The 22,164-nt window shown below is 39.9% G+C and overlaps 1 protein-coding gene across 2 annotated transcripts; it reads left to right on the forward strand.

Moving 5' to 3' along the window:
* The first annotated feature begins 151 nt into the window (after positions 1–151).
* snx3 (sorting nexin 3) lies at positions 152–21,731 on the forward strand. 2 transcript variants are annotated; one of them, XM_008120839.3, is made up of 4 exons: positions 152–456; positions 18,265–18,360; positions 18,780–18,904; positions 21,042–21,731. In XM_008120839.3, the coding sequence occupies exons 1-4, from the start codon at positions 304–306 to the stop codon at positions 21,145–21,147; spliced, it is 480 nt and encodes a 159-aa protein (XP_008119046.1). In that variant the 5' UTR covers positions 152–303; the 3' UTR covers positions 21,148–21,731. The 2 variants fall into 2 exon arrangements, with proteins under 2 accessions (XP_008119046.1, XP_003215662.1); XM_003215614.4 differs by having other exon boundaries at positions 154–468.
* Positions 21,732–22,164: the final 433 nt, after the last annotated feature.

Here is a 22,164-nt window from a genome sequence, read left to right on the forward strand (position 1 = left end):
CGCTCCCTCCCTCTCGCCTGCCCCCACCGTTTCCTGTCTTTCTCCGCCTCCTGGATGGCGGTGCATGATGGGAGGTGTAGTTCTCTATCGCTGCTCGGAGCGTGGCGTATAAGGCGGAAGCAGAGGACGGGAAGACTCCAAGTCCCGTGGTCCTCTGCGCGCGTGCGTGCATGCGGCAGCGGCTGCCTCCTCGGGGTCGGGGCGTCGGCTGGGCCGGAGCGTGTCGCGCGCGCGGCCCGTGAATAAGAAGCAGGCGGTTTGTCCCTGCGGTTCTCGGCGCGAGAGGGCGTGAGGCGAGGGGCAATGGCGGCTGACACCATCGCGGACACCCGTCGCCTGATCACGAAGCCGCAGAACCTCAACGACGCCTACGGCCCCCCCAGCAACTTCCTCGAGATCGACGTCTCCAACCCTCAGACCGTCGGGGTCGGGAGGGGCCGCTTCACCACCTACGAGGTCAGGGTCAAGGTGAGAGAGAGAGAGAGAAGAGGGTCCCCAAGGAAAGCGGCTGGAGAAGGGAGGAGGCCCTGAGGGAGGGAAGGAGGGAGGGAAGGCCGAGGGGCAGGGCCTCAGCGGAAGGCGGTGGTGGTAGTAGTAGTAGTAGTAGTAGGAATAAGAATAATACAAGGGTGGAACATCAACATATACAATTAAGGACAGGGTATTCATAATGATACGTTTGCATATACAGTAGAGTCTCACGTACCCAACATAAATGGGCCGGCAGAACGTTGGATAAGCGAAAATGTTGGATACTAAGAAGGGATTACAGAAAAGCCTATTAAACGTCAAATTACATTATGATTTTACAGATTAAGCACCAAAATATCATGTTTTACAACAAATCAATAGAAAAGGCAGTTCAGTACATTGTAACGTTATGTAGACTTACTATATTTACGAATTTAGCACTAAAACATTGCGATATATTGGAAACATTGACTACTAAAAGGCAGACTGTGTTGGATAATACAGAGCGTTGGATGAGTGAAGGTTGGGTAAGTGAGACTCTACCCTAACTCTTTTTCACCAGAGGGTGGAACATCCACATAGACAGTCAGGGTCGATGCACACTCAACATACAGGCTGTCCCCAAGTTAATAACAAGATAGGTTCTGTAGGTTTGTTCTTAAGTTGAATTTGTTTGTAAATTGGAGCAGGTACATTTTTAAGTTAACTCCAGCCGTATATCTATCTATCTAGGGATGGGTTAACACCTCTGTGATGTTTGTTTTGCTGTCTGTGCCCCTGTGTCCCAAAATCTGCCCTCGATAGACAACTAGCTTGGGAACCCGGGGTGCCCGTGTTGTTAGAAGAAGGCGCTGTTTGTTTTGGGATGTTAGGTAATATCACTGAAGTTTGATCTAGATCCATTGTTGGTTGGGTTCAGTGTTGTCTGGATAAGGGTGAACTACAACTCCCAGATTCCCAGGGCTTTTTGGATGTAGGTGAACTATAACTCCCAAAATCAAGGTCCTTTCCACTAAGCCCTGCAGTATGTTCAGTTGGTCATGTGGCTTCTCTGTGCCAAGTTTGGTCCCTGCCCATTTCAGTGGGAGGTCACAGTATCAGTGAAGGTATTGCAAGTCCCATTATCTGTCACAGGTTTGACCCAGATCCATTGTTGGTTGGGTTAAAAGTGCTCTCTGGATGTAGGTCAAGTACAGCTCTTGTAAATCATACCCTGTTTCCCCTAAAATAAGACATCCCCAGAAAATAAGACCTAGTAGAGGTTTTGCTGAATTGCTAAATATAAGGCCTCCCCCGAAAGTAAGACCTAGCAAAGTTTTTGTTTGGAAGCATGCCCGCTGAACAGAACACCAGAGCATGCAGGATCCGTAAATGTACGTACCACAAAGTGTTGTACATGGAAATATTGGTAGTAACAAGAAATAGGATTCACAGTTTGTCTGGTTATGCTATACAGTATATAATAAATGCTCATTTTTTTGTCCAACAATAAATATGAATTCTTCTTCATGGAAAAATAAGACATCCCCTGAAAATAAGACCTAGAGCATCTTTGGGAGCAAAAATTAATATAAGACACTGTCTTATTTTCGGGGAAACACGGTAGTGAATTCTCCCCAAACCTCTTGTTCAGTTGCTGATCGATTTCTCTGTTAACTGTGTGCCATAGGAAAGGGTAGGAACGAGTTAAGGGAGAAGCAATGGGCAGGGTCATGCAAATTTAGGAACCCTGAGATGTCTATTCTGGAGGAAAAACAGAACATCTAGGAGAAAATGGTCCCCGCATGAAAGCCTTCACTTGGGTGGAGGGCAGGATGGTGTTTATGGAGGACACTGGCAGGGTTTGGGCTACATGTTCATGGCACTCACTATAACCTGCATGTCAGTGGAGAGAGGGCCATTGGTGTCTCCTCCTCAGTGGGAACTATAGCCTGTTTATGGGTGCTGGAGGCTGTCTGTGTAAGTGGACACTTCCTCCACATACACAAATACACATTTTTCACTTTTATAATGCGTATAAATAGATGTCCTTATCCCCAGAGGATGCACCACCAACATATTAAGGACAGGATAACAACAATAATAATTCAACATTTATTAATAGTGCAATTTTCCCCAGAGGGTGGAACATCAACATATATAATCAAGGGGAGGACATTGATAAAAATGCAGTGTTTTTATGTAATTTTTTTTTCACCAGAGGATGCAACATCAACAGAACAACAGCAACATTAATAAAAGATTTATTAATAACACTCTTTTCAATTCAGGTTGGAATGTCAACATAAACAGTCAAGAACAAAACAACAAGAGTAATAATTCAGTGTTTATATGTAACACCTTTTTCACCAGATGAAAAGTATACAAAGACAGGGCAACAACAAAAACAGCAACAATAAAACATTTATATATAGCACTCTTTCATCAGAAGGTGGGACAGCAACAAATACAATCAAGGACAGGACAGTAAAACATTCCACTATGAATACAGGATGAGCATCCCTTATCTGGTATTCCAGAACACTCCAAAATTGTCCACGTGGGAGGCTGAGACAGTGACATTCTGATGATTCAGTATACACAAAATTTATTTCATGCACAAAATTATCAAAATCTTGTATAAAATTAGCTTCAGGTTATGTGTCTAAACTGTACATGAGATATGAATGAATTTCATATTTAGACTTGGGTCCCCTCTCCAAGATCTCTCATTTTGTAAGTATATGCAAATACAAGTATTCAAAAAAAAAATCCTGCATATAAAACATAATTGGGTTTTGTGTTTAGACTGAGGCCCATTTCCAAGATATCTCACTATGTACAGGCAGTCTCCAAGTTACAAACATCCGACTTAGAAATTACTCAGTTACAAATGGGAGTAAGAAAACAGGAAGAGAAATCTACTCTTCGGAAAGGAAAGTTACTCCTAGAAGAGTTATGGGGAAAGAGGATCTCAGCTGAAGCTTTATGACCAATTCTTTTTTCTCCAACAAGCCATTTTTTTCAATATCAATTTCACAAGGACAGCAAAACAAATAACGCAGGACTGTTAACCTTTCTCTATGCTGTCCAAAGTTAGCTGTGTGTGTATATATACACACACACACACACATACATGGCTGGAGTTACACTTAAAATGTACCCGTTTCTGACTTGCATACAAATTCAACTTAAGAACAAACTTACAGAACCTATCTTTCTCATAACTTGGGGACTGCCTGTGTATGCAAATTTTCCAAAACTGGGGGGTGGGGTTCCAAAATGCACAATTTTTCTTCTCCCAACTAAAGGATGCTCAAGCCTTTATGTATGAAATGAAATCCACTCCCAAATTTATGATTTTGTTGAAGAAATTAAACATCACACTTAGGAGTCCACTCTTCTGCATGGTGAACACTCTTCTGCATGGTGAATTTTGGCAAGGGCATCTTCAGTTGTGGGCCCACTGGCAGCTTGGCATACCTTGACATAAGGCACATCAGTTGTTTTATGAATTTGAAATCCTGTAGTTAGATGAGTGCTACAGTCATAAGTCCCAGTTTGTATCCTAATTCATGTTTGTTTCAGTGGCTCCTTATCTTAGCAGTCCAGTATTTCATGGTACAGTACTTTGGCTCTGTGCTGGACATGTGCTGACATGCAATGGAAGCTCCAGGTTTGGAGGATTCTTGTGCAACACATGCTCATTTGATCAATGGATTTTAGCAGCATTGTCGGCAACTACTGTTGTTTTTGCCCTTCATCAATGTTGCTCCTATTTGTTTGCCTGATAGTTGAAGAGCCAACAGTGAGCAACAGGACAGCAATACTTATAAATGATTAAAAAAAATTTGGTCATCTCTTCTGCAGGCATGAGGGAAAGGTTCAAGGAGGTCTTGTGAGTCCACCCTGTTATTGCGGTCTGGGCTCTGGTCAAGGGCCTCATGTGCTGACCCTTGACACTAGCCTTACTGATCAGGCCCTGGTGTTGTGTAAAGCTGACTTCTCATATCCTGTGTTTGCAGTCTTTTATGGGTCCCTGTTAATGCTTACATACTCCTGTTATCAACCACAGGTAATTCTGGAGTGAGGAGGGAGAAAACTAAGCTACTTTTTTTGGCTTTCTTTAGCTAGGTTCCCTCCAGAAAGAAAGAAAAGTTTTGAGAGAAATAATGCATCCTTTTGTTTTGTTTTTTAAAAAAACCCCTCTAGGTTGTGCCTTCATGTAGCAAAACTGCTGTCACTTGTTGTAGTGGGGTATGTTTTAAACAAAACAATATTAGAAAATTTGAGGAGTTGGTGACCCTGTGAGCTGGAAATATTACTCACATGCCACACGTTCTCCATTCCTGCTGTAGACTGATGCTGTTTTCCTTGTTTGTCTGAGAGCTTTATCTGTACTTCTATTAATTTAAAGGTTAAGCAGGATAATGTTCTTATTCCTGTTGTGGAATATTTGCACCATAGAGTTAACTAGACGACTGGGCATTGAAGAGGTCATTTTAAAGCTGGATAGCTGGTAAAAGTGAATAATAATAATATCCATTCTTGGGGATGGGGGCAGATGAAAGAGCTCTTATATGAGTAAAATCATGTTTGGTACCATCACTAGATTGTGTTGATTGTTTCTTCCATATATCCATTGTACATGAATACCTTGGTAGGAGAAAATGATTTATTATCTTCCTATCCCAATTTTCTGATCATGGTTTAGAGCAGGGGTCCCCAAACTTTTTAAACAGAGGGCCAGTTCATGATCCTTCAGACCGTTGGAGGGCCGGACTATAGTTGGCCATCGAGCAATAATTATTATTAATAATGATAACAATAATAAAAAAGAGAGTTGGAAGAGACCCTTTGGGATATTGAGTCCAATCCCCTTCTGCCTTTGTGCACCGAAAGCACAAGCAAAGCATCCCTGACATTTCCTGCTTCTTAGCGGGGGGTTGGACTGGATGGCCCATGAGGTCTCTTCCAACTCTACTATTCTATGATTCTATGACAGATGGCTACCCAGCCTCAATGTTAATAATAATAATAATAATAATAATAATAATAATACAGGGTTTTGGAACACAATATTCCTGACCTCACAATCATGTTAAAAAACAAAGTATGGATTGTCGATACTGCAATATCAGGTGACAGCAGGATTGATGAGAAACAACTGGAAAAGCTGACACAATATGAGGATTTAAAGATCGAATTGCAAAGACTCTGGCACAAGCCAGTCAAGGTGGTCCCAGTGGTGATTGGCAGACTGGGTGCAGTGCCTCATGACCTTGGCCCGCACTTAAACACAATTGGTGCTGCCAAAATGACCACCTGCCAGCTGCAGAAAGCCACCTTACTGGGATCTGTGTGCATTATTCACCGATACATCATACAGCCCTAGACACTTAGGAAGTGTCCGACGTGTGATCCAATACAACAGCTAGCAGAGTGTCTGCGGTGGACTCACCTTGTTGTGTTTCAAATAATAATAATAAGGGTTGTAAGAGATGAAGAGACCCCTTGGGTCATTTAGCCTTCTGCCCTTGTGCCGTGGGGGCCGGATAAATGGCTTCGATGGGCCACATTCGGCCCCCGGGCCTTAGTTTGGGGACCCATGGTTTAGAGCTTTAAAGAATCTAACAAGTACTATTTTGATATTCTGCTGTCTTAGGTGAACATATCTTGATTGTATCAGAAACAATATTCTGACTAAAGTTGCTTCCCTTTTGGTTATGATGATATTCCTGCCTTTATGAGAACTTTCTTTTAAGAATGAAATAAATTTCTTCACCTGGGTCTGGCTTGTGACTAGGATTTTTGTTGTAATTGTTCCTGATGTTCTGCTCATGATTTCTTCCATGCATATGTTTTTAGAGAAAACTAGGAAGGTGGTGTAAACTAGCTCCATTGGCCACCATGTTTACAGATTGAAAAAGCAGGCAATATCTAGAAAGCTCTGACCTATATTATCATAGACACATGTGTATTTAAAGGGGCCAGGAGGTTTATTGTGCATGCTTTGGCTGTGCATGTTGGACAACTCAAGGAGGGGACACGTAACACATACTTTACACTCAGAAGACCATTAACATCCCAGTTAAGGGAAATGTGCATAAAGAACTCAAGAAATTAACTGAAGAAAAACTTCACATAAGGAACCACCCAGATGACAAAGATTTAAACCACTGTTCCTTTTAATTGGCTGGATTGCCTTTCTTTTATGTATTACAGTAGAGTCTCACTAATCCAAGCCTCGCTTATCCAAGCCTCTGGATTATCCAAGCCATTTTTGTAGTCAGTGTTTTCAATATATCATGATATTTTGGTGCTAAATTCATAAATACAGTAATTACAGCATAACATTACTGTGTATTGAACTACTTTTTCTGTCAAATTTGTTGTATAACATGATGTTTTGGTGCTTAATTTGTAAAATCATAACCTAATTTGATACTTAATAGGCTTTTCCTTAATCCCTCCTTATTATCCAAGATACTCGCTTATCCAAGCTTCTGCCGGCCCGTTTAGCTTGGATAAGTGAGACTCTACTGTAATTGAATTTATTTTAGCTACTTGCTAACTGGATAGCTAGTCTTGGATAGTTCTATGTATTTATCAAGCCATCAAATTCACTGGATGGCTTCAAGCTGGTGTCACTTTTGATGTGATGTCCTCCACAGAAATTTTGTGATCATAAATTGGAGTTGAGGAGAGCCATTTATGCTCCCTTGAGTTTCATGGAAGAAAGATTGGATATATTAAGTGTAACTAATAAAAATAAAATGAAACTTTACTATATATCTTTATAGCTGCGTATAACCTAAGCAGAAAGGTCTCATGTTGCCTTCAAAAAGACTTTGGTTTGAATTTTGGAAAATTTTTATTCTAATTGAGTTGGTGGTTACTGCCTACATCAAGTGGGCATTCTAGGACATATGTACAATATTCTGGTCTTGATGTTATCTTATCACACTGTTAATGGATCATCATCTTTCAAGTAGAGCAATTCAGGTAAGCACTACTAGTAATATAATGAAAATTATGTATACATGAATGATTAAAGTTTCTAGATATAGGTCTAAGATTCTTTAGCCTCTTCACCAGGCGAGAAAGAGACTAAAGTATTCCTTGATATTAATGTGTGTGTATTTCTTGCATACATCCAGATACTGTGATAGGTCTTCAAATAATCAGTTTGTGTTCCATGAGGCTGTGCTTCATAAATTCCGAATAACATTAAAATTAGTTTTTCCTGGATTTAGTTTAATCATCTTTTTTGCATACAGCCAGGAAGATCAGAATTTCTTGTTACAGTACCTTTATGATCAGTCTTCTTCAAATATGAGGATTATATATAGAAAATTAGCTCATTTTTAACCATCCTCTAGATTAAGCTTTGTCAGCACATTATCCCATGAAGGCTATTAAAACTGGAGGCAGTTCACATATTAATGCAGGAGTAGCAAGTTCTATATGGCCTAATTAGGATCTCCTCTTTGTTTCGAGTACACCTTTTAGCTCTTATGATCCCTGTACTTTGCCCCCAAATGTGTCAAAAAAGTCTCAGATATATATTTTGTATCTTAATAAAGTTAACATTCATTAGCTTAGACCTTCTAAGTGTTTCTCTTTGCCTAAACAGGAATTGATGAATATTTTTTCCTCTACTATAACCATAATAATATGTGAATTTTATAACTTGCATATACAAGTTATACCTCTGATTTAGCTGTTATCTGATAGTACGTGATTTCCTGTGCTTCTCCCGAGAAGGAAATGGAGCAGGAAATAATGGAAACTAATACCAGAACAGCAGTAACAAACATGCCCAATTTTTCATGTACAGGTTAGGTTACTTGGTAACTGTACTGGTGTTTATATGGAAGTAAAAAGACTATTAACAGATCTCAGTAAAGAGCTTGACCCATAAATACACCATTTGCCATAATAGTCGAAACAGTAAGAGAACTTTGAAATAAGCATTGGCTAAAATTCAAGATTACTTCTAGGCTTTTATTAACTGCATACTTATTTCTGGGAGACAGCAGTGAAAAACTGTTACTGTCATACTCTGCTTGTAGGCTTTTCAGAGCCATCTGGTTGGCCAGTGTAGGAAGCAAGACATTGAGTTAGGTGAATTATGTTATTCACAAGTAAAATAATGGCTTTTAAATTAAGTAGATCCATGCTTTTGTCCTTCTGGAGGCATTTGCTTCTTTGTTGTTAACTGTTGTTGTTGAAGTCCACTACAACTTAACACCCTATTAATTGAGGGAGCTTTAGATCATACTGTAATCATCGGGTCTTACAGATTTGGGAAGTGGTTTCCTTTACTGAATCCACCCATTTGTAATGGTGTCTTCTGTTCCTACTTCCTTCTACACTAACAAGCATTATATGTGCCTGGACAGAGATTGAAAAAAAGTTCTTCTGTAAAAAATAGCCAGTTTTTAATAAGAATGGAAAACATGGATGAAAATGCTGTGGCACAGGCTGGTAAGTGGCCATCTGCAATAAATCACTATGGCCAAGAGGTCGTGAGTTCGAGGCCAGCCCGTGTCGGAGTGAGCACCCGACAATTAAAATAAAATAAAAAATAGCCCTGCTCGTTGTTGACCTAAGCAACCTGAAAGACAGTTGCATCTGTCAAGTAGGAAAATTTAGGGACCGTTTATGTGGGGAAGCTAATTTAACTGATTTACAACACTGGATGAGGATGAACTCCATCAAAAAGGACTTGTCGTCACAGTGGATGATGAAGCAGCAGCTCCTCCTGTGGCCGGAATCGAGCATACCCTCACAAAGCCAGAAGTTAAATAGCCTCTGTGTGTCTGTCTGTGTATTGTTTGTCTAATGGCATTGAATGTTTGCCATATATAGGTACATTGTGATCTGCCCTAAGTCACCTTTGGGGTGAGAAGGGCAGAATATAAATATTCTAAATAAATAAATCAATTGAGAAATCCTGATATGAAGAATCCTACACTGATGAGAATCTTCGCAATTCAGGACATATTATGTTACAAAAATTGTACATGGTTGTTTTGTGCAGGAAACTATTTTCTGAGCAGAAAACAATATGGGTGAAAAATAGTGTTTCATCACAGAAGTATCAATGTCTGTGCAGAAAATTCTATTTATTCTGTGGAGAATGCAATAGTTGGTGATTTATTATGCACAAAATTCACACATGGTTGATTTGCATAGAAAACAGCATTTTATGTTCAGAAAAAATAATTTTATGCGCGGAAATTAATACTTATTCATGCAGACATTAATGTTTATCCATGCAGTTTATTGTGCAAACCAGCCCTTTTAAAATTTTTGAACAGAATTAATTCTGAAGAACCTTTGAAAATGGAGTGGTTTTTGAAAAAATTTCTTGTTGAAATTACTCATTGCTATGTTAAATAAGAAACTCGGTGGAGCATTGCATCCTTATTTCTGAACTAGGTATGAGTTACTGGTATGAAGTGAGAAAGTGCTTAGTTGGATTGATGTAGTACACCCTAGATATGGGCTGAATTTCTATATTTTATGGTGTGTGCTGCTATGAGTGCAAGTACTAAATCCACTGCCTCTGTTCCTGAGCCATTAAGTGGATAAAAAAGATAGATTTCCCCCTTTTATGCTCTTTGAGCATTTACTACCGGAAGCTGTTTTAAGTGTTTCAGCATCCCAAGGCTAAAACTAATTTGTCAGCCATACTTGATTTTGAGAGCTCAGAAGGCTTTGTGGCAATGGCTGATATCAACTGCATGAATCTACACATAACTTGAGTACATCACCTTCACAAAAGACAAGGATAGATGCATTTCTTTGATGTTCCTAAAAGTTACTGTTGAGACTTCTAATGGAAGCTCCTTTCCCCTTTTTAGATTAGATACTTAAAGGCTATTATATATTATCTATTACAGATAACACTTAACCTATATTAACTTTTAACACAAAGCAAATGGATTTAATCCTTCGTACTCAAATGTTTTTAAACAGTAATTGCTACCTTAAGCACTCAACCAAGGAAGGTTTTATTGGTAAGTTGAGTAAATGTTCTGGTTAAACATACTTTCTATTCTTACCCTTTTGGCTTTCCATTAGTAGGACATCCAGACAATGTGAGGAAAACATAAAACTCCATTTTCACAGCTCTCCACAATTTCTTTTTCTCTCAGATGGGCAAGATCTCCAACTGAAGGTAAAATAGTGGATATTGCAAACCTTTCACTTAAAAATGCCTCTCTATACATTGCTGCGGCTCTTGGGTGTATTCTGGTGTTAAATTGAATACAGGCTTTGTTACTGGGGTCTTCTCTTGAAGGGATAGTGTACTTAAACACTTGAACTTCCTTTCATCAAAGCAAATGGGGGACTTTTCAAAATTCTGTGACTTTGAAAGTCTAGTCTCTGTTCTTTAAGGAGTTTGGAATAGCAGAATCAAAACTAGAGAAATACTAATGTTTTTCTAGATTTTTGAGTTATCTGTTTAATGGCTTATCGGTGGAGTGGCAAAATTCTCATTGTTGGTGGTGGGCATGGAGTAATGTTCTTGTGAAAACAGTTATGTCTTTCTTGGTAGCATACACTGTTTTTCACCATTTCAACTTCATGAAGAATCTTGTCAGGTTGGCTAGCTTGAAAGACAATAATCTGACCTAGCCTACTTCACAGGGTACCTTCATGATTCTGGTGAGGAATCTGAACCTGGTTCTCACTGATATGTGGTCGGCATTGATGCTGCCCTTGGAATCTCCAATTGTTCTCCTTTCTTTTTGACTTTACAGATCACATCCTGTCTTAAATATTATTATTTTTAGTCATATTGTTCTTACTCTGTAATACTTCTAAGCTTAGCTAGTTGGACTATTTTGACTATGTACAGTTGTCAAAATATTTACATTTACTTTTGTTAAAGTTACACCAGTTTTCCCAAACCTGATTCTCTCCAGCCACATCCCTTACCAACATGAAATGGGGGCAAGCTTCACTTATCACTTCACCTATAACTCAGTCACAATATTCAACTGTAGTCAACATTGGCAGTAAAACCTGAATTTGATAGGCTTACTGCTGGTAGATTGTCTCTTGGGACTGGAATGTCCTGATTTGATTAATCTGAATGTTGTAACTTGCTTAGATTTGCTTAGAACCAGTGGTATAGTGGCATATTCTCAGGTTGTACTAAGTGCGAGAAGTTAGGTACAGTTTCCTTCCTTATCTGACACAAGGGAAATGATGTTTCATAATGTCTGTGACCATTTTGTTTTTACTTCTGACCCTCTATCTGATCTGCTTCTTTTATTATATGCTTCTCCAGTTGGTGGGTGGCCCCCGCAGCGAGTTACTGCTGAGCTGCTGAACTTGCTGACCAAAAAGTTAATGGTTCGAATTTGGGGAGCAGGGTGAGCTCCCGCTGTTAGCCCCAGCTTCTGCCAACCTAGCAGTTCGAAAACATGCAAATGTGAGTAGATTAATAGAGACCACTCCAGCAGGAAGGTAATGGTGCTCCATGTAGTCATACCGGCCACATGACCTTGGTGATGTTTCTAAGCCAAAGAGCAACGTTGGCTCTTCAGCTTAGAAATGGAGATGAGCACCAATCCCCAGAGTCGGACATGACTAGACTTAATGTCAGGGGAAAACCTTTACCTTTACCTTTATCAGTTGGTGAAGGAAGAATTATGATGAGAAAGTGATAGGCTTGGAGCATTAAGGCCTTTGAGTTCAGAGAACACTGAGGTTTCCCAAGGTGCTCCTCCTTAATACCAGGATATTTCCAGAACAGGATGTGTAGTCCATTAACTTTAGAAGAGGCTGACCTGGTATGGGAAAAAGGTAAAAGACCTCACGACTTGTTTGCATGCCCCTTTTATGGTCTTTCCACCCATCATCCTGGCCAAGCCTTCCCAAAGCACAATGAACATCTGACTTTGGAAGTGGTTGGCAGTAGTTGTGAGGATTGCTGGTTCTCCTAGCTCCCAAAGGTTTTGTGAAGAGAAGCGGAGACTTTGGAGAGGGGTGGTGGCAAACCTGCAAATATTCGGGGGAGGGGGTAACGACTGTATATTACACTGGCAGCTTTTCCCAACTTGGTGCCCTCCAGGTGTGTTGGATCACAGCTCCTATAATCCCAGATCTAACTCCCATGTTAGAGAAGGCTGTTGTATGTGAAGTATATTCTTGCCACTCAGTAATGTAAGGTAGTTGCAGTGGTCGTAGTATATTCTCAACACGCATACCACAACTCTTGCAGTCAGACTATAAGCTCTCTTACTTACTTAGGCAATCCCTCGTAGTTCGAGGATGATGGTCCTCCAGTTACAGGGTCTTGGGGGGGGGTGTCCGCAGGTGGCTGAAGAGACCGATTCTTGATCTGCATGTTCTCCCGCAGTGAGGACATCGGTTTCCAGGTGGAAGGCGGTCCCGATCAGGGTTGGCTTGGTGCTCCTTTCTCTTGGCACGTTTCTCCCTTAAACCCTCCATTCGTGCCTCTTCGAACTCTGCAGCACTGCTGGTCACAGCTGACTTCCAATTAGAGCGCTTAAGGGCCAGGGCTTCCCAGTCCTTAGTGTCTATGCCACAGTTTTTAAGGTTGGCTTTAAGCCCAACTTTAAATCTCTTTTTCTGCCCACCAACATTACGTTTCCCGTTCTTGAGTTTGGAGTAGAGCAACTGCTTTGGGAGACAGTGATCGGGCATTCGGACAACGTGGACAGTCCAGCGGAGTTGATGGCATAGGAGCATCGCTTCAGTGCTGGTGGTCTTTGCTTCTTCCAGCACGCTGACATTTGTCCGCCTGTCTTCCCAAGAGATTTGAAGGATTTTTCTGAGGCAACGCTGATGAAAACGCTCTAGGAGTTGAGTGTGACGTCTGTAGACCGTCCACGTTTCGCAGGCGTAGAGTAGGGTTGGGAGGACAATGGCTTTATGAACAAGCACCTTGGTATCTCTACGGATGTCCTGATCCTCAAACACTCTCTGCTTCATTCTGAAAAATGCTGCACTCGCAGAGCTCAGGCGGTGTTGTATTTCAGTGTCAGTGTTGACTTTTGTGGAGAGGTGACTGCCAAGGTAGCAGAAATGGTCAACGTTTTCTAATGTTACACCATTAAGCTGTATTCCTAGCATTGCAGAGGGATTAGCTGGTGCCTGTTGGAAGAGCACTTTGGTTTTCTCGATGTTCAATGAGAGGCTGAGCTTCTCGTATGCTTCTTCAAAGGTGTTCAGAGTGGCTTGTAGGTCTTCTTCTGAGTGTGCACAGACTACATTGTCATCGGCATATTGGAGCTCTATAACAGATGTTGTGGTGACCTTGGTTTTGGCTCTTTGTCTGCTGAGGTTAAATAGCTTGCCATCTGTCCAATAGATGATTTCCACACCAGTGGGAAGTTTCCCATCAACAAGGTGAAGTATTATAGCGATGAAGATGGAAAATAAGGTAGGGGCAATAACATAGCCCTGTTTGACACCTGATTCCACCTTAAATGGGTCACTATAAGCTCTCTATTGCATGGAGATTCCCTCACTAGTAAAGAAGTAATGATTTTAACACAATTCAACAAATGTTTTTGGCCTGCTCTCTTATTTAAATCTGTATTCAAAACTTTGGCTCTTTTAGAATTTTCATCTTCATACGAGATTTAAGGAGAGTTCATAATACATATTGTTAGCCAGTGGATATTTGCCAGCAGGAGGCAGTAGAAAAGCACCATAATGCCATAATATGTTTGTGACACTCTCTGTGTCATGCACCCCCAGATGTGCTGGTTTCATCATTCCATACACTTTGCCCAGTAACTTAACTGTACAAAGTTTTTAAGGTGTTTAGTTCCTCTTACTCTATTGGTAGTTGAGTTGTATTGAAACTACCATATATACTTAGAGGTGACTTTGAAACTGGAGCTGTAGTAACATAATGACTTTGTCAAGAGAGATTTCTTTCAGGGAAAGTTTACTTACAGGCCTGTTGTAGATTTAAATAGAAACTGGTGACTAAAATGTGAAGATTTTTTTCTCTTCCAAGATATCTCAAGTGGTAGAAATGGGGTAAGATTAGAACTCTGCAGAATGAAAGGTGGCATATCTAATTCCTTCTCTTTGAAATAGCAACCCAAGTGCTGTATAGAGCTGTTGGCTATACAGTTCCACAAAGTCTGGCAAGTCTTCCACTGTACTTCTGTATTCATCATATTAAATGCCAGCATACTCATCTTGCTCATTTAGTAACGGAATAGGCCTTTTGACAAAAGCATGTGATGATAATACTTAGAAAATGCCTCCACAGGTGCTCCAATGACTGACTTAAGAATGAATCCCATATAAAGGCTTACAGAGCTAAGAATCATAAGAAAGAAGAGGCAGGTCAAGTCAAAGCCTGGAAAAAAATATGCATTTTCTGACTTCATTGTGAGTTCTGTTTAGCTTACAATTGTTCCCATTGCCACCACTGAAATCTGTGGACTTCAAAGTCATACCTTTGTGTGTGTTAGATAGGAAAGTAGTTAGCTCAGTGATTATAAAGCTTTATATATTCCATGCTTCTATTAAGAAGTTACCTAATAGCCATATGTCTCTGAGGGGGTTGATGGAGAGACAGATTGTTCTCTCCAGTGCACCTGGTAACTGTGTAGATTGTGGAGGAAGGAAAGGATTTAATTAACTGGATCAAAGTTCCCTGGGCTTTCTAGTGGCACATGGCTTCCTCTGATAGGTAGAACACAAACATAGACACTGTAACTTTTCTGTCCTTTGAAGAAGCTGGTTGCATGCCACAATGTAGCTTCAGCAGTTATTTACCTAATTGTGTGGCTGAATTACAATTGCTCAGTTATAATAACTAACATCGGCATTAAGAAAAATAAAGTGTATCTATCTGGTGTCAGTCAGTTATCTTGTTTTATCAGAGTCTTGAACACCAGTTTTCTTAGCTGTTGTGTTCTAGAATTCTGTGTACTTCTAGCCTCATAGTTCCACCAAGATTCAAAGTGATTGCAAAAAAATGGATGTAGTAGTTGGGGTGAATTTGTAAGCTTAAAGTGTTGGAAGCAACATCTCAGTGTATGCAACTGAAATGTCTATCAGCCTAGTGAATTCAATACTTTTGAAGTCTCTTCAAACAGGTGTCCTGCAGTAGTTTAGATCTAATCAGGAAGCTGCTCTGGAATACTGCAAGAGCCAAGTGCATTGGAATAGAATCATGATTATGTCAAACGTTCAAGGGGGAAACAATGGAAGGGGACAAGTACCAGCTCAGCTTACTTTACCTAACAATGCACTTCTAAGCCTTGTATGTTGCTTAGAGATTAACTTTTATAGGCTTCCTTATTTAAAAAAATAGAATTTCTGAAGCATTTCTTTCAGGGCTTGGTCTTAACTTACTGAATAAAAGAGCAGTTAACAAGAAGGCTTAGGTAACTTGAGAAAATGGAATGCTATAGGTAAAATCTCTTCTGCAGAAAACATGAAAACTGTATAGGCTTTACACACTTACATTGACTTAGTTTAAAAGGCTGAACTCTGCGGAGAAGCCAAAAGGTGAAACCAGAGAGCAATAATCCGCTGGGTGTTTTTCCCCTGGGAATATTTAGACTGAGTTATATGGAGAACTGTATAGTAGTGTTACCTAGCTGGCATAAAAATGCTTTCATAAAAGGCTGCATCTTTACATGCAAGCATGATTTCTAGAATAAAGGGTGTATTTTTCTTTAAAGACATTAATACAATGAGCTGTATTGTGCCTACCTGGGAAAGATTCAAGTACCCTTTCTGATTCTGCCTGGGTTGGGGTTCATACTATATACATACAGATATGGTATAATGTATGGTATGTTTCTAAAATACCATGAGATTTACCACTAAATTGTGGTTTCTCAAGCTTTTCTGCTATAAGCTTTTCCATAAAGAGGAAGGGGGATTTTGAATTGTGTCTTAATGAATCCTAGAGTATTACTTGCCTTAAAACCCTATGACATTATTGGGGTCGTCATAAATTGACAGGGAACTTGAGAATACACACACTATCTAGTTATAGGCACACATCATCATCCTTTTTGTCAGAAGTGGCAGATGGCTTAATCCTTGGGTTGCTTCTCAAATGGAATTCATTAAATAGCTTTGGAAGATTTCTTTGAAAAAGTTATATGGAAATGCAATCAACATATGCATCATGCATGTAGTCTTGAGAGCTGGAATAAGCTGCTGCTTCTCAATGTATATAACATGATGGCTGGAGATTGTAGGAGTTTTGTTCCAGAAGAGTAACTTCCTCACACTTAGGAAATGTCTTAACAGGTTTCTGTTGTAAGAAAGGCTGAGAGATTTTGCACCCAAAGGCCTAGAGCATATGCACAACTGGCCATAAAATAAAAGGTGTAAAGGCTTGAGATCTGGGTTGTTGTTGTTTATTTAACATATAACCATGCATAAGCCATTATGCAGATAGGAAGATGAGGTATTGGACTGCTGTGAAGGTCCTAAACTGTCAGCATTTTTGCTTCTTTCAGCCAGGATCTGACAACTCTCCAGATATTAGAAATGTGGCTGAGTATCATTTTGGTAAAAGGTAAGGCTGCTGCCACCTGGCATTTGAACTTGCCTTATATAGGCCACGAAGATCTCTGAAGGAAATCCGAATGAGAAGAGTAAAGTTAAACTGTACAAATTTTGCTTCTATCTGTACCATAGTAAAAATAATGCTGCTTGTGGATGCAAAAGAGACATGCTGTATTGTGATCCCATCCCTGTCAAGATACTTTGCTGGCAGTCACCTAATATTATATACCTGATGGTGGATCATTGAAGTAGAAATGGGTTTTTCTGATATGCTGTCTATGGTTTAGTATAGTTTGGCCTAGCCATACACTTCAATATACGTTGGCCAATAGCTGTTGCTGTCCATGCTAGTAGTCTCAGGTAGTGGTTTGACTTTCACAAGATAATTGTTTTAGAAGGTTTTAATATCTTTCAGCTTGGGAGAATGTCCCTAGTAATGTACCAGTCTACTCATACTGAAGTGCATACTCTCAAATTGTTTTTTGCTGGATGGAATGAGGATAATCTGAGAATCTGAGAGACTCTAACATTAACTACTCAATAGGGTGTGGATTTGGAAGGGCTTCTGAACCTTGGAAGTGGTGCATTTGCTGATTATGTGCCTTTGGAATGACTGATTGGATGTATAACTGTTGTAGCAAATTGCTTCTTTTCATTCTTGTGAAGCTCTGGTTGAGATGTGGGATGAGGAAATTTTGGGGCAGTTGATGGCTCATATGTGTTTTCCATTTCCCTGGAAGCTCAAGTGCCTTGGTTTTCCAGGACACTTTCTAAGTGGCAGTGTAACTTCAGCTACAATAGTAGAGAATGAAGAAGAAGATGTGCAGTGAGTCCAGCCAACACAAATTGGAGCTCATTAAAAGCTCTGTTTCATGATGGTGAGGGAAGTCTTCACCTTTGCATTGCCACAGCGTTGTCCAGGGCAGTTCCAAGTGGCCTGTTATAACTAAGCCATGGATGTAAAACGTACCTCCAAAGGCAACAAATGGGTGCAGTGCCCAAGAATTCTAAAACTGTGGCATGAGATGCCTATACCTGATGACTGCATAAATATAAATTATCATCATTCTTCAATTGGATGATTGCTTTTCCCATGGTACACAGCCCTTGGAGCTAGGGCAGTATAGGCCATTCTAGATCATCACACCTGTAACAAATGAAGTGTATTTTGAGTGCAGTATCTTGAAGGAACACAAGATCATCCAGGCCCTCAACATCACGGCAATTCTTTTATTGGATAAACTGACAGGTTGTGGATAATTTTTCTTTCAGACAAACCTTCCCATCTTCAAATTGAAGGAGTCTTGTGTCAGGAGGAGATACAGTGATTTTGAATGGCTTCGGAGTGAACTCGAAAGGGAGAGTAAGGTAAGTCAGGAGTGTTTTCTGGGATGTAACAAGTTAAATGGCTTTCTAGTGGGAAGAATTGCTGATTTGATGCTGAAATTTATTAGAGTCAGAGCACATGCAGTACAAGGCGTTCCACTTCCTCACAGCTGTGTTTAAGCTTTGGGTGATGAGGGGAGGGACACACATGAAATTGACAGTGCATCTGGAGTGCCACCTTTCTATAGAAGGGTTATAGTCCTAAGAAAAGTGGGTGAGCTGGTGAAGAATTATGGACATTGTAAAATCAAAAGGCATTTTTCCAAGGTGTCACCCAACATAATTAAGTACTGTCATTTGTTTAGTGTGTATATGTCTTAATCATAATAGATCATTTTTGTATAAGAGAGTCTGATTTTGGAATAATTGAGCTGAGGTCTAAAATGTTAACTCTCCCTTAGGTCGTGGTACCGCCCTTGCCTGGAAAGGCTTTTCTCCGCCAATTGCCTTTTAGAGGAGATGATGGGATATTCGATGATTCCTTTATTGAAGAAAGGAAACAAGGGCTTGAACAATTCATAAACAAGTGAGTAAATGACTGTTTTCTCATCTTGTTCAAAAACACAAATAGGATGCATTATGGTGAGTGAGACCAAATTCCTAGTTCTAACAGATACTTGATTATATATTACATGCCATCATCCCACATTGTACTGTAAATCTTTTTTTGTTCAGTGGAGCTTGTGCCCAACACAGCCCAACACAGTTTATGTTGTTAAAGACTCCTGAATTACTTTCCAGGTTGAACTGCCTGAGTGCTATTAATATCTGAACTGAACAGTGTGCAGATGCCTAACACTCGTTGCAGTGATTGAAGTATTTGTAGTGACCTGGGTTTTGTTTCTTAATTTATGCAAATTGCTGAAATTACAGCATGTAAAGATAGAATCGTGCAAATAAGGCTGAGAGGGGGGCAGGGGTGTGCATTTCATCAGAACAATTTGGCTATCGTCTCTGGCTACAAGTATGTGCCTTTCAGGCTGTGGAATGCACTTGCATGTATAATTCTGAAGGCTAAGTGGATTGGGGGGAATTGTCATGCTTGTCTCTACAATCAGAAATGCAGTCTCAACTGGGATTGCTACCACTACAAAATCAAATTGGCTATTGGCATGTGTTGGTCAAAGTTCTTGGGCCGTATGCTCACATTCACGATAGCTGGAGAATGCAATGGTTGGAGAGCTTTTGACCTTCGTGACTGCAGCTTCCATAATTTTTTATGATACAAAGGTACCCTACCTCTTTTCCAACTCGGGGAAAAAAAGGGAGAAATTAAGCAAACATCAGGATTCTACCTTTACCAAGTACTTCTTTTCTGAAACCTAAAAACCCACACTACCACCCAGGTATTAAACAAAACAGTCCTGTCTTGCTGAAAGAAGTCTGTTTTTCCATTGCTCAATTCTCTCTGGATTTATATGAGACAGAACAGCTCTTTGTCGACTGCATACTATCTCATCCCATTTTATTTCCATGAATCAGCAATGGCAGGATAGAATAATTATGTATTATTTATTTACGATACTTTTACCCCGCCTTTCTCACCCCGAAGGGGACTCAAGGCGGCTAAAATAATATTTATTATAATATTCTGAAAAGAGCCTGTCTCATTCATATGAAGAGAACTGCCGTGAAGATGGTGGTCACCTTAATGTTAGTAAGATGACTTTGTTGTAGTTTTGCGGGATTGATGTAGGTGCATTGGATCTTAGAACCAATTTTAGAAAAATATACAATAAAAATAGATGAGAGGCTACGAGCTGTTGCAATATTTCCTCCTGGCTAAATGTCCTGTTCTGCTGAAATGCTAACTTTGTAAATTCAACTCAGGAGTGTTGTATGTAGGCTAAGAGGTATGATTTTCCAGATTTCCTTTAGTTATGGGAATTTGGTTTGACTTGTGAGGACAGAATTGGAAGGCAGCTTTCAATATGAGGCTAGAAAGACTACTAACCTTTGCATTAGGTGAGGTGCTGCCACCACTGAGCAGAGGCTGTGCTTTTGTAAGTGCAAGGTGTATCAAGGCAAAGTCATTATCAGTGTAGCAGCGGCGTAACAATCTATTGCTCTTGCAGGAAAAGTAGAGCAGCCACACAACCTCTGCCCAGCAGTTGCTACAAAATTTAGTGGCAAATCACTGCCAATTTTTGATTTTCTAGAAATTTCTGGAGAAGTTGTGGGCAAAACCAAAAAGAGGACTAGGTGCCACATGTAGCCTGTCTACTCTAGATCAAGGGAGTTGATTATAAATTGCTGACATGTTCTGTGTTACATTCCCTTTCTATTGATGGGGGCAAAGTTCTTCAGACATCTGTATATTGAACAAGAGATATGATGATACTAAAGGAATATGTGGCAGACTTCTTTAAAGTGCTTTGTGCCTTCTCCTTTGATTGATAAATACCGGTGATGATACAGCGATGGTGTTTTGAAGACAAACGGTCAGTAAAATTGTTAAACACAACTTGGAATACCACCAGATACAGCTGGAGATCTCCTGTTCTTAAATAGAGGAGAAGAACTGAGAAATTCATTTTATGGGCATGTCTGTGTTACAGTCTTGGAGTATCTAGAAGCAAGTTGTTGACAGCATTGTCATTTTCATAGGAATTCATATTGCTGATGATATGTATAACCTTTCTTGTTCACTTTTCATTTTTTAGAGTTGCGGGCCACCCTCTGGCACAGAATGAACGCTGTCTTCATATGTTCTTACAAGATGAAGTAATAGACAAAAGCTACACACCTTCCAAAATAAGACACGCTTGAATGCCGCACAACACTTTAACTGGCTTAAATGTTAGTGATTAATTTACTTGGTCTAAGATATGTAGTTTAAGGTTTTAGCATGCTGCAGACAAACTGGCACAAGAAGCCTTCGGTATACTAAAGGCACTGCTTGGTCTTTGCATTCCTTTTATGACATTAAAGAACTGTAGGTAAATCTGCTGTCCGACTTCTGATTCAATGGCTTTTAAGACTCTAAATATTTTGAAACTCTTCCCCGCCCCCCTTTGCAATGACCTTGTGGTGGTTACTGACTTGGCCTTACTTGAACTTGCACTGTTCTGGTGTTGCACGTTCACTTTTCTTTGATTTAAAACACTAGAATGTCTCTGTAAAATAACTAGTATTAAATCTGCAGTTTGGTGACTAACATGGTGCATTGTTTTCAATACCCCTTGTGAATATGAGCACTTCTGTAGTTGTATCCTTCAGGTTGAAAAAAATAAACCTTTGTACTGAAAAGCAATGAGGGAACTATCTTTATATTGTGTAAAAAAAAAAGAAATCAGATTTGTATACTAAGATCATTTGTCTAAAGTTGTTTTGAAATAAAAAATAAAAATGCAGTTAATTGTCTTTTTTGCTATGGGAGAATATTGAATTGCCTCACTCATAGATGTTTCCCTGCAAGTAGTGCCATAGACTAAAAACATGAATAGTGCAATAGGAAGGCATAAAAGCCTCACTCCATTGGAAACTGAATTTCAGTAAACTTATACTAGAGTCTACAGTTATCCTTAGTTTTCCTTTATGCAATCAGCTGAGTGCCTTCCAATTTGAAGAGAGAGCCAGGTCTCCTTCAATTCTAGATGAGATACCTTTCCAACTTATGGTGAACCTGTCACTGGATTTTCTTGGCAAGATCAGTTCAGAGGTGGTTTGCCATGGCTTTCCTTTACCTGGGATGAAACATATTAGAAATTATTGTAGTAGAGGATCACATTTTGAAAAAAAATCTTAGCACACCTATAAAGAAAACAAATAGAAGCAAGTGGCTGT

This window comes from Anolis carolinensis, chromosome 1, assembly GCF_035594765.1.
Source record: "Anolis carolinensis isolate JA03-04 chromosome 1, rAnoCar3.1.pri, whole genome shotgun sequence".
Classification (NCBI taxonomy): domain Eukaryota; kingdom Metazoa; phylum Chordata; class Lepidosauria; order Squamata; family Dactyloidae; genus Anolis; species Anolis carolinensis.

Excerpts from the sequence above, each read along its gene's own strand:
- snx3 (XM_003215614.4), top strand. The coding sequence starts at position 304 with ATGGCGGCTGACACCATCGCGGACACCCGTCGCCTGATCACGAAGCCG. Across the intron at positions 469-18,264 it reads CCTACGAGGTCAGGGTCAAG|ACAAACCTTCCCATCTTCAA; the intron begins GTGAGAGAGAGA and ends TTTTTCTTTCAG. Across the intron at positions 18,905-21,041 it reads CTTGAACAATTCATAAACAA|AGTTGCGGGCCACCCTCTGG; the intron begins GTGAGTAAATGA and ends TTCATTTTTTAG.